Source organism: Diaporthe amygdali (genome assembly GCF_026229845.1).
Source record: "Diaporthe amygdali strain CAA958 chromosome Unknown NODE_63_length_156346_cov_64_415879, whole genome shotgun sequence".
In the NCBI taxonomy this organism is placed as follows: Eukaryota; Fungi; Ascomycota; class Sordariomycetes; order Diaporthales; family Diaporthaceae; genus Diaporthe; species Diaporthe amygdali.
Window position 1 is genome coordinate 16381 of NW_026517083.1, and position 12161 is coordinate 28541.

Here is a 12161-nt window from a genome sequence, read left to right on the forward strand (position 1 = left end):
CGTGAGAATTCTATTGAACCCAAAGTTGTGTATTTGAACACTCATTTGCAGGCTTCAGTAGTAGTGGCCTTCTATAGGGCACAGCAATTTATATTATTACCTTCACACTAAGCTTAGACTTGACGTTCCTTTGCAGTGGCTCATACTGGCCGCGAGGTTATGATATATTGACGACAAAAACAGCCGTAGCTAGGCCGCCCACACCATCACTAGCGATCAAACTCCCATTAGGCCCAACTTTCCACTGGTCATCACCCCAAAGACTCGTTTCAAGCGTCGAGGCAATGAGCCCTTCCGGCAGGGCAACGGAAAGGGGTTCAGAGATGTCATAGTAATTCAGGTTCACCACACTGACCATCGCCTGCCCGTTCTTCTCGTCCACCCATGCAGCAGCGTCAAGGTCGTCAGATCCTGAGACTGGCAAGCCCTGGAATCTCGGCGCGCCGAGAAACAGGCTCGCTGCCGTTGTGCCGGTGAAGAGAGCAGCCATGTCTCTAGTGACGTTGAACAGCTCGGCAGTGGTTGGGTAATCCCACATGGTTAGCCCCTTGGCGCCATGATTTACTGCAAGAAGCGTCATGACGTCCAGCTCATGCGCAGTTGGATACCTCGTCCAAAAGGTCTCGTTCCCAAACGCCTGGGGCGCGAACCACTGCGTCTTTGCCCAGCCGATGAGCTCGTCCCTGCGTCTGAACTCATCGAGGCGCCGTGGAATGTCGTCAAAGACGGTCGGGCCGATTCCACAATTGTCGCAGCCGCAGCAGCCGTAAGTGGAATTGCAGACAGTGTCATACACTGTTGAGTAAGAGGTATTGGTTGATATAGGGTACACATCCGGTACAATAATGTCAGCCCCAGCAGCATATTCGCCGTAATAGAAGTTTTCGCAGTTAAGGGCGAGGCTGATGGGGTGGTAGGGGTCTAGTTCTTTGATTTTTTTGTAAGCGAGGCCTGTGGAGTTGGTAGGGTTGCCTTTTCCGTCTGGTTCATCGCTTTGGTACCAGCTCAAGATACTGGGGTGAGTGCGCAGGGCAGTGACCTGTTCAATCATCTCGGTCGTGTTTCCTGGCTCCCATATAACATCATATTGGAGCCATATACCCAACTCTGCCGCTCGGTCAAGGTAGGGTTGGAATTGGTCCCAGGGAAACGGCTGCTCCCCAAGAGATCCCGTCGGGACGATGTGAACCAAATTGAAGCCGTAGGAGGCGTATTCGTCAAGTGTAGAGACGTCAGTATCCCAATAGAGGGTCCATTGCACGTAATATGTGTATGGAAATATTACCTCCCAGGAACTGTTCTTTCCTCTCTGCGCGTGAATGCCCCCGTAGAGATTGTCCAGCCTAGCAACACTGCCGTAGTTATCTGGGTATGGGAGGTAAGAGAAGCTAGTGTTTGTCGAATACGTCGTCAAATTTGCCAGTTCTGCATTGATTGTCAAGGTGTAAGGATCAAGACTGGGATCGAGGCCATCCAATGAAATGGGAACTTCGTTATCAACTGATCCAACATCCAGTGAAGCCGAGCCTAGCTTCACATCCCCAGCGAGCACAGTGACCTGTAACTTTTGCGCCGGAGTTGTGATGGAAGACTCGCTAATGGCTTCACCCAGCTGATATGACACCTCGGCTCCTATGAGCAATGCTGCGGTCTCATCTGTATCCAGATAAATGGTCATACGTGATTTTGCCGTGAGTCTGAGCAACGGGTGGCTGGATGTCGAAGGCTCTTGGAACCATCCGCCTGGGTCATACGACGAGTTTCTATCAAGGTATAAGCCTCCATGAATGTAGCTTGGAACAGCGTTGCAGCATAGACTCACGTCGATCGATAGGCTTTGCCGCACCAAATGTCGACCCCTGGAGGATTGTTGAACTGAGCAGCGGCTTGAGATGCGATCAGAGACAACTCCAATAGAGGAGGCCATCTCAATTTAGATTGGTACCACATCGTAGAGCCGAGAGCAGTTTGTTGCCAGAACTGCGTTGCCCAAAACTTCAACCAGACCAGAGTGGCGCGTCATGGCGTCTAAGGTGTTGACGCGCACTCTTATGGCAGTTGGGGCCTATGGTTGCATCGTCTGTCTGCGTACTTCACCACAATACTGAACGTTACATGGCCCCAAAGCCCTGCCGGCCAGTCTGCCAGTCCAGCGCTTGACTCCACAGATAGGAGGAGATTGGGGTTAGTGGGGAGGCATATTTGCAGGGCGACTTCATTCGACTCTTACGCCTTTTTTGCTCCTATCCTAGCTGGGATATGGTCCAAAGCACTGCGTAATACAGCCGGCCTCGGCCCATTTATATCCGAAGTTTGCGGCGCTGCTGGTCTCCATCGGTGTCAAACAACCCTTCTCACAGCAAGCTCCTGATAAGCTGCCGGTTGTCGCTTTGCCCAGATGTCAATTTCCCCCGGTTCGAACTCAAATTGAAATTAGACAGACTCGTACCGTCAAATCGATGGTCAGTAGTCTAGTAGCTTGACAGGAATGCCAGGAACGCCAGGAACGTGTCGTTTCCACAGACGGTGAGCACGGATCTATGGGTCTAGTATAGAGCTCGGGCTGATTACTCGGTTCCAACTCTGTCGGGCCGGAAGATAGATGGCCATCTGTTGGTCCTGTCGGAATGCAGAGGAAGAAGGGGTCTTTTGTGGCACCTCCTACAGTATGGAGAGATCATGTGAATGCCCCGAACCCCTGTCGGCGTACCCTGTACTCTGGCGGATTCAATGTCTTCCTCCCCGATGAGCCCCGTTGGAGCCTGGTGCAAGCTATCAAGATGATATGTCGCTATAATTGGGGGCTGGTCCCTTCTAGGTTGAAGGGTGAAACAGCAAGCAGGCACACATGGCCGCAGAAAGCGGTCTCTTGGAAATCCATCGGTGCCCACGTTTCCCACTGGCTGGGCAGGTGTTCAGCGCTCCGACCCATCTTTTGACCTCCCATCCTGGGCTTACACTAACAAACATGGCACACTTGGACCATACGCAAATGTTAGCATAAACATCAGCTTATGTCCTCGACTTTATTTTCTCCAGGGGGCGGAGCCCAACGCCTCAACATCCACCCACCGTTGCTTGATTATGATCCATCTTTTCCAGCCTCTTGCGGCCGCCGCCATGCAGCCATCAATCCTCGTTGGCTCACTGGGATCGATCTGCATCTATTCCCATCCGCTGCCTGTAGACATCCGAACAGCATGTCTGCTAAAAGAAGGTATTGCTGGCCGCCAACGCCATGTTGGTGAAGCCGGCCTGTAAATGTACTTGAACACAAGAAGCTGCTCGTCAGCCCGCTTGAATCCAGATCCACTCTGAACGCATCTCTTGATGCATCAACCCGATAATCCGACATCAAGCTGACATAAGTCGTCATCATGGGGCTCCTTAATCGATTGTGGCACAACAAAGACGACAGCGACGACATTAATATCCGCGTGAACTTAAATCGCTGGGAAAGAATCCGAGGTGGCCTCTCAGACTTAGGCACAAACATCAAACCATGGCTGCCCCCGGTCAACTACATTACCGTTCATTATGCATACTTTCTCATCGTTGGACTTATTTCAACCCTTATTTTCTGGGGCGCATCTCATCCTGCTCTAAGCGTCGGGTTCTGGGATAGCATGTTTATGGCGTTTTCTGCCCTCACCTCGGCAGGTCTGAATACTATCAACATAAGTGGTCAGTACAATTAAGATTGAATGCGAAACCAGGGTTCAAGTTTCTGACAGACTGCAGCAATGTCTGGCGGTCAGCAGGCCATCTTGGCGATCCTCCTTATGCTTGGGAATCCAATTATGATATCGGTCTTCACGCTCGTCTTCCGTATGTATATCTTTGAAAGGCGGTTCAAGGATATCGTACAAGCGGAAAGAGACCGGAAAATGAAGGCGACGGGAGCAGTTGTTGGGATGGCAGGGGCAATGTTTGGCTTGCCAGTCATGTCTACGTTTCGTTCCCGGGATAAAACTGAGTCCAAATCACGAAGGTTTCGAAATGTCATCACTCGCGAGCGAGATGAGGCCAATATGACAGGAATGGGCACCAAGATTACGGAACCTCCAGAGACAAGCAAGTCGCCTCAGTCAAAGTCACCAACGCCAAGCGAGCTGGCCGAGAAAAAGGCACAGGTTGATTTAGAGGCTGCGAAGAGCCCGTTCCTAGCTCCTCCAAAGGCCAGCTCTGCAGATATGCCTATGAGTCCTGGTGGGCGGAGCATCAAATTCCTGGATCCTATTACTGAAGGCGAGCCCAGTCAAGCAACGGGACTTGGAGTCTCCAGTGTCTATCATCGTGGCAGCCCCCCGTTGTCTAAACAGAAATCTGCAGTCAGCCAAGAGACCGGAAACGAGCGTTCTGCACGTTCGAATCAGCAACAGTCCTTCAGCATCGACACCTTTCTGAAACAGAACAAGGTCAATGTCGGGCGAAATGGCCAGTTTCACAATCTGACAGCGGCGGAGCGCGAGTATCTCGGCGGTGTCGAGTACCGCGCAATCAAGCTCCTCATCGCTACAGTGACGGTGTATTTCTTTCTTTGGCAGCTCATCGGTGCAATCGCTCTTGGTGCCTGGATTGCAGTCAACAACCCTTCAGCGGCTGCGGAGAATGCACAAAACCCTTGGTGGACGGGTGTCTTCATTGCTATCTCTGCGTTTAACAACGGCGGTTTGACGCTTTTGGATGCTGGTATTGCGGCATTTGAGAGCTCGTGGTTCCTCTTGGTCGTCACAGTCTTCCTCATGTTGGCGGGAAGTGCGGCATTCCCAGCTTTCCTGAGGTTGACACTCTGGTGCATCGCTCAAGTGCTGAAATATGGTACGCCTGAGGGAGATTACGCCGTTATGAAGGAGACGCTTGATTTCACGCTCAAGTATCCACGCCGTGTGTACACCATGCTGTTTCCCTCAAAACCCACCTGGTTGCTGGTGGCCATGCTTGTTGTCCTTGTGGCGGCAGACTGGATTGCACTTTTGGTCCTGAGTATCGGGAACTCGGCTTTGGACACAAATCCAGCGGGTGAACGGGTGTTTAATATGCTTTTTCAATCAATCTGTAAGTGCTGCCCTTCAACCGGAAGCTTTGCACGCGCGTGCTGACAATCCGCCAGCGATTTGGTCTGGAGGCTTCGCTATCATCAGCCCTGGTGCTGTATACTTTGATATCCAACTGCTCTGGCTGGTTATCATGTACCTTGAGACATATCCTGGAACCATTACAATGCGAAACTCGAACGTCTATGAGGAGCGGTCGCTCGGTATTTACGCCGGAGATGATGCACCTAGTGAAGAGAAGCCGGACCCTGGGCAGGGAGATTCTGCTCAGTTTGCTGCTCAGACACTGCTGGCTGTGCCATCACAGCGCAACAACATGCCATTTTCGCCCACCTCAGCATTTTCTCAGACATCGAATTTGTCCACACGATCCATCAAGAAACTCTCACAAGTTGGTCGGCGTGGGACTGCGTTTGTTGGCCGCCAGATCCAGCGGCGTATGACAGGCTTCCAAGGAGTCGGTGTTAGCGCACCGCGGAGGACAGGTCGAGTGAATGGAGGTGCATCAAAGAGCACTTTCTTTCACGTCACGCCCAATCCCGCTTACTCCCCATCGCCGTCCAACTCATCGTCGGCAACGGTCACATCCGTATCCGCCAAGAACGAAGGAGAAGTCGACCTCGTTTCGCAGCACGTTAGAAGCCAGCTCTCTCACGACGTTTGGTGGATGGCTCTCGCGATGTTTCTAATTGCAATAATTGAGACAAAACACAGCATTACTGATCCAGAGGTCTACAGCGTGTTCAATATCATGTTCGAGGTTGTGAGTGGTTATACAAATATAGGCCTATCGCTCGGCCTGCCCAATCAGGCTTATAGTTTCAGTGGAGGTTTATATACGGGTAGTAAAGTTGTTATGGTGCTGGTCATGATACGTGGGAGGCACCGTGGTCTGCCTGTGGCTCTGGATCGTGCTGTCAGGCTGCCCAAGGAGCAATTGGATGAGGAAGAGGAGGAAGATGCCGAGATCAGAAGGGCTATTAGTCGAGATACTAGCGTCAGGAGTCGTGTGGTAAGTCGGAGGGTGTCTTTTGATGGCCCATCACCGTGAAAGCTGGAATAGCCAGAATATTACTTCCCAGACTCAATAGGGCGTCCTCTAGCAAATGTTCCTTCTCTTCATTTGAAAATGCGGTCATCAGCTCTCCTGTTCCGCTATTTGAATTGCAGCCTTCCTTCTCTGCCTCGGCGGGCGGCTCGCATGTTCATATTACCTGCGAGGAACTACAGCCTAGTCTCACACTGCCTACTCAAGTCTCTGTAAAGAAGGGCAACAGGTCCAATCGAGTTATCATGTATTGAAATGTTCTTCATCACAGATAAATAGAGAAGAAGGGCCCGAGTACAGTCCCTGCCGAGATCACTTCCTATAAGGTTTTGCATGTCAGCAAAATAGAAGGATGACGCGAGGTTCAGCAAGCGAAAGTAAGAATGGATGACACGAGAACGCAATTTGTACTGTTTGTTCAGCCTGCAGGCGTGCTTGTCCTACTCGGCCCCACTGTGAGGCTTATTACTTCAGGCAAGCTCCTTGGCACCTCTTTATCCTCCTTGGCATCTCCATTATGCAGTAACCAGCTACCAAATGCAGCAGGTAGATAAGTGAAATGAGCAGCAGCTCATGCAACCTTTGGCCCGCAGATCTTCGACCATGTCACCCTAACATGGGGTCTCAGAACGTGCGGAGATGATGCGGCAAACAGTGATGCCCATAAAAGGGCAACAAGCTGCAGTGACATGAGGCGCCGACTACGCAACGGGTGTGCCCGATCCAAGCTCTGTCCTGTCTGAAGATGTTGTTCAAAGGCGCCGGATACCTATCAGCGTCCTTGCTGGCCGGCATCGTCCGCGGTGCCCCAGCACTGCTCTCGCTTGACCGCAGGGCCATCGAGGACCCCTTTGCGGTGCTTGACACTCAGAACTGGGTAAACCCGGATAACATGACATGGGAAGATTTCAAGGCTCCTCCTGGCACTGACTGGTCAAACCCAGCACAGACCGGGTCTATCAGAAACTTCAAGATCGCACTTGTTGCTGTGGATTATCCAGACGAGAACTTCACTATTACGAAGCCTGTCGGATCAACCCCGTTCAATAATCCCCAGCCAGATGCCTCTGAGCTTGACCGTGCAGATGTTCCCGCCTTCTATAGGGACCTTCTCAACAAGCCGCAGGCCCTCAACCGCAACCACACCTTGCATGAGTACTGGATGGAGGATTCTGCGGGCCGTTATGGCGTCGACTTGACTGCTTTCGGAGCCTACAGACTCCCATCCAAGTCGTTCCAGTACGGCGTTGACGAGGAAGGATTCAACCCTGGAGCGTGTCCAGAAGAACCATGCACCGCCGACCTACGTACTGATGCTCTTGGAGCATGGCGCGCAGATGTCGGCAATGCTACTGCTGACACCTTTGAACTCGTCTTCATCCTGAGTGCTGGCCAGGACGAATCGGGATCTTGGCAAGAATTCGGTGTCATGAAGTTTCTCACCAACGAAGATGTCACAGATGATTTCGGCCCGCCTGGCAATAGCTCACTACCGAATTACGCAAAAACTCGATATGTTGAGTGGACTTCGTGGGCAGCGGCGTCGACAATCTGGCCTAACGCGGGCGGAGGATCCTCAACGCAGGCAGAGAGCTCTGGAGCTGCCACCTATGCTCACGAGCTTTCTCATCTTCTCGGCATTGGCGACAATTACAACAACCCATACGGCGTCCCTGCAAGAAGAGCTTACACGGGACCGTGGAGTATGATGTCCCGTGGTAGTTTTAATGGGCCGGGAGGTCCTCACACTCGCTGGCAGATCCCCTCGCTGCAAGGCGCGACAATGGGCTCTCTCCACACTGTCCGCGACAAGCTTCAGCTCGGTCTCACAGACAAATCCAACGTGCTGATTGTTGAGAAAGCCGACCTCGAATCGTCCGGGATTGTTACGGCCGAGGTGACTGCTCGAGCAGTTGACGCCCCCGACGGCCTGATTGGCGTCCGCATCGTGTTCGGCACCGATCTATCGCCCTACTGCAACACCTCCACCGCCCCTCTGTGTGACGGCGGAGGCTACAACAATTACGAAATCGAGGTCATCGATCGCATGGGGGCCGACAGCTTTACTCCAGATAGTGGAGTCTTGATCAGCAAGAGCAAAGACTCGGACAGCACCCAGCCATTCCAGTGGGTTATTGATGCAAACCCTCAAGATATTGATGTTGTGGACTACATCCGGCCTGACGGAAAAGAGCAGAAGCTGACAGTCGGTGATTACCGACAGCTGGCTGATGCTTTGTTTCATGCCGGCACCAGGTCGGGCAGCCAGTATGAGTATATAGACGAGGCAAACAGCCTGCACTTGTATGTCCTCAACCGTCGCCGCGATGAGCTGGGCGTTTTGCACTACACAGTGGGAGCCCGCAGCCTGTCGAGCGGCAACAGCACAAGCACAGGCGGTGTTGAGCTGAGCTCCGGGTCTGTCGTGGGTTCTAGTCCCTCGAATGCTCAAGGAGTGGCGTGCTTATTTGACCTCGCCAATACGGGCAAGCAGACAGTAGGCGCAAATGCGACTTTAGGGCAATACACTAAAAGCGATGTGTATCGCCTCAAGGCGGAGGCTACAGGAGGGGAAGGTTGGACAGTGGTGTTGCCAAATGAACTTGCTGTAGCGGACTTTGGGGGGAAGACACAGGTGGTAGTTGCTGTTTCCGCAGCCGACGCCGCGGACGGGGAAGCCGTGGTGAGATTGACTGCCACCTCTGAATCTGATGGGAGTGTGTCAAGCTCGGCGGAATGTACTGTTACTCGATAGACATCTGCTTGTTCCAGGATATTCGCCATTGGGACAGACTGTTCTATCTTCGGACAACGAGATTCCATCCTTCACTTCCCACGCAGCCAAACATAAGTTACATGAGCTACTTGCTTGCTCAAATTCTGGCCAAACTGACTCATAGACTACCTAGTAATGAGCTCCAATCTCGCCTGGAAATCTTGATAAGTCAGTAAATATATATGTAAATCGCTCTTTGGTAAAGCTAACTCTCGGTATGTCGCCATGGTAATTCATCAGCTGAAAGCTTTAATGAAGTCCTCACAGAAGGACAAAGATGGCGGCCAGAGCTACGATTAAAGAAACAGCCCAGAAGACGTGATTAAAGGATACAAATTCGATCCAGACTTCAGCGAAGGACGGGGCTATGCTAAGCGGGAAGCTGCGCGGGAATGCTTTGCGTTGGTGCTCGACTCTGGAAATCAGATGCTGTTGGAGGTCATGTATTTGAAGAACAAGTCGATGCTGAACACGATTTGTCTCGTGAACCACATATAGCGTCTGATTCTCAGTGTCAACGGACCATTCTCCGTCGCTGACTTCGATCCGAAGGTCGTGAGTGGCGTAGTGATAATTCGGAAGGAAAATCTCAGTGACTCGAGACTTTTTGGTCATCTGCTCATCAGGACCGCTTTGCCATTCAAAGTCGAACTTGAGAGTCCGCGGATCCCAATGCGACCGAGTCGGAATGCCAGCAACTTTGACTGCATAGGGGCGAACCACGACGTCAAGAGTCCTGGCGCCGCGATACAGATCGTCATCCTCGTACTGCTGATTTCGGTAGTCAACCACAGTCCTGTCGCTGGTGACGACCGAGAAATCCTCGTCATTCCAACCATCCCCGTGCTCGGAATCGTTGATCGGATTGTAATTCCAAAGAGTGAAACCGACAAAGTTGTCTTCCATAGCCGATATGAGGGCGTGCATAAGTTCTCGCTGACTGTCGTAATTCCCTGTCTTGAAGGCTGTGTGTCCGTTAATGTCGAAGGGGATGCCGACCTCGCCGATCAATATCGGCACTTGGCCAAGGTAGGCGTGAGCATGGTGTACAAGGTTGCGAAGCTGAGCTGTATAGTTCTTACGCAGACCGGCTGCACCAAAGTAGAGGGCACGTAAAATGAACATGCCCCTCGCTAAGCCCTGAACGTTTACACTCATTGCTGTGTGGATTTTGCTAAAGAGGACATTCAGGTCGTAAAAATGAGGGGCATACACAAGATTCTGTGGGCGAACAGAATCGATGACATTCTTTGTCCGGTGTCGTTCCTGGTGAATTTTACTATCCACAGCCTGCCATGGCGGCATAAATTGGTTAGGCAGAGGCTCGACGAAGGCAAGGTGCTCTTGAAACCGGCCAGACACGCGCTTAGTGAATTTCAGTACAAAAGGCGCATAGCAGTCTTTATACCATTCAATCTTATGCGCCTCTCGACCAGGCCGATGGTCATAGTCGAAATAGTCGCGTTGCAATACAACTGGGTGTTTTCCCTGCTCATCCCAACCCCAGACGCCGTGACTGCGCCAAATGCATTCGCCCATGCCTCGAGGTTGGTCGACGATAGGGCCAGGGCCGGCTGCTTTCAGCCAGGCAGAACGGCCCTTGGGATCGACCAATGTCTGATGAGACCGACGAGTCGGCCACGGCCACGACTTGACGTAATAGGGTATTTTCTGGGGATACCCGCTGCCTAGCGCGAGTGATTGGATGAAGGATGGAAAAAATCCTATGTGCAGGTCTGTGTTGTAGTTCCAGCCGTGGAAGTTCTGCAGGTTTATTAAGCCGCGGTCCGGCTCGTTCATGGGCTCAAACCCAAGACATGCCTCGAGGGACCCCACCTCGTCGGCGAGCCGGCCAAAGGCTTCGATGAGGGCATCCTGAAGGAATTGCTGGATGGAAACCTTTTCGGCCTCACCCTGGCCATCTAGAGGCGAGCGAAGACACTTGAGTTCCGGGGCTAGGGCTTCACCAGCCCAGAAGAGCGTCGCCATCGTAGAGGCGGCCAATTTCTGATTTCCCGAAGGCCACACAAAGGGGCCACTTGGCTCCTGCTCATTAGGCGGTGCTCTGGCTCGCCTTGCCTCGTCCTGTCCATGGATGTAGGCAGCGCCTGTGTCGGTGAAAGCCTGCATGTCGAGACCGGCAGCTTCCAGGGTCCAGCCCGGAGCACCGCTCCCTCCACAGAACCGGCTCCATACATCCTGGTGGGCGCAGACGAAGCACTTCAGGCCATACTTGGGCATCATTTCGATGAGCTGCCGAAGGTAGGCAACATAGTCCAGATCGAGGTCTGTGCTCGGGTTAGGACCAGCGTGGGCCAGAGACTCCCACGTTACAAGCAGCCTGATCAAAGGCATCCCCCAGGCCTGCAGCCGTCGGAAGTGGAGAGGTGCCTCCTCAAGCGGGAAGGGCCGTCCGGTAAAGTCGACAGTGCGGTGTTGGTAGAAGCTGTCGCTGTCCCACAGGTGCGTGAAGCCGTTTGGTTTGGTTGGCATCTTACTTGCGCCGGCGACGTTGAAGCCTCGCAGGCATACTGTCCTGCCATAGGCATCAACAAAGCGCCCATCTTGGATGCGTAGCGGGCCACCAAGCGCAGCCTCGGAGAGGTCTTGCGCCGAGAACTTATTGTCCATATGGTTATTGAGCTGATACCATTACAATTGATCCCCTCTCTGGTTTGGACAGAATATTTGCAAGGACAAGAGCGTAAGGGATTCACGAGGACATTGAGAAATCAGGTCTCTGAGAACAATGAACAAGAACAACCAGTACAGGTGTACTCGAAGGCAGTTTGACAGGTCGCTACTGCCACACAGTAGCAGATCTAGTGTGATATGAACAGGAATGATTGAAAACGAAGCTAACCGAAAGATGAAACCTCGCACTCTTGGTTTCAGATCCAGGCCCACGCCACGTCTAGGTGTTTTGTTGCCGTGGTTGATGAATTAGATGCTTTCCCACTACAAACATCTGGCCTCGAACGACGTCGTTGGCAGTGGGGCCAAGCAAGCGGAGTGGGAGCAGGTCTTGGAAGTCGGACAAACAAATTTCCATCCGCCGTCCTGGACATGGCACCCCAGCCACAATCAGGCCTCAAATCCAAGTCTCAAATATTACTATCTCCGGGGCAGGCTACTCCATGATCCGTGGGGGGCTGCTAACAGGGGCGGTAAAGCCCCACTGATGCGCGGTTCGTCCACTAACAGGCATTGGCGTCTGTTTGTGTTATCGAACTTATCCCCGGCAGTGACACGGCGTCTCTATAGCAAAAGATAAAGCAGA

General features: G+C 52.5%; 4 protein-coding genes across 4 annotated transcripts; 2 read left to right on the plus strand and 2 right to left on the minus strand.

Annotated features, from left to right (window-relative positions):
• Positions 1-157: 157 nt before the first annotated feature.
• On the minus strand, positions 158-2023 carry J7T55_004221 (glycoside hydrolase subgroup catalytic core; the record flags this gene model as incomplete). The annotated part of the gene is made up of 3 exons (XM_053136037.1): positions 158-1656; positions 1823-1886; positions 1946-2023. The coding sequence occupies 3 exons, from the start codon at positions 2021-2023 to the stop codon at positions 158-160; spliced, it is 1641 nt and encodes a 546-aa protein (XP_052986320.1).
• A 1354-nt stretch (positions 2024-3377) lies between these two features.
• Positions 3378-6160, plus strand: J7T55_004222 (uncharacterized protein; the record flags this gene model as incomplete). The annotated part of the gene is made up of 4 exons (XM_053136038.1): positions 3378-3684; positions 3742-5058; positions 5114-6069; positions 6149-6160. The coding sequence occupies 4 exons, from the start codon at positions 3378-3380 to the stop codon at positions 6158-6160; spliced, it is 2592 nt and encodes an 863-aa protein (XP_052986321.1).
• Positions 6161-6850: 690 nt separating this feature from the next.
• J7T55_004223 (m6 family metalloprotease domain-containing protein) lies at positions 6851-8860 on the plus strand (the record flags this gene model as incomplete). The annotated part of the gene is made up of 1 exon (XM_053136039.1): positions 6851-8860. The coding sequence occupies one exon, from the start codon at positions 6851-6853 to the stop codon at positions 8858-8860; it is 2010 nt and encodes a 669-aa protein (XP_052986322.1).
• Positions 8861-9142: 282 nt separating this feature from the next.
• J7T55_004224 (glycoside hydrolase family 5 protein) lies at positions 9143-11512 on the minus strand (the record flags this gene model as incomplete). Its single annotated transcript, XM_053136041.1, has 1 exon — positions 9143-11512. One exon carries the CDS (start codon positions 11510-11512, stop codon positions 9143-9145), a length of 2370 nt encoding a protein of 789 aa, XP_052986323.1.
• Between the last annotated feature and the right edge of the window lie 649 nt (positions 11513-12161).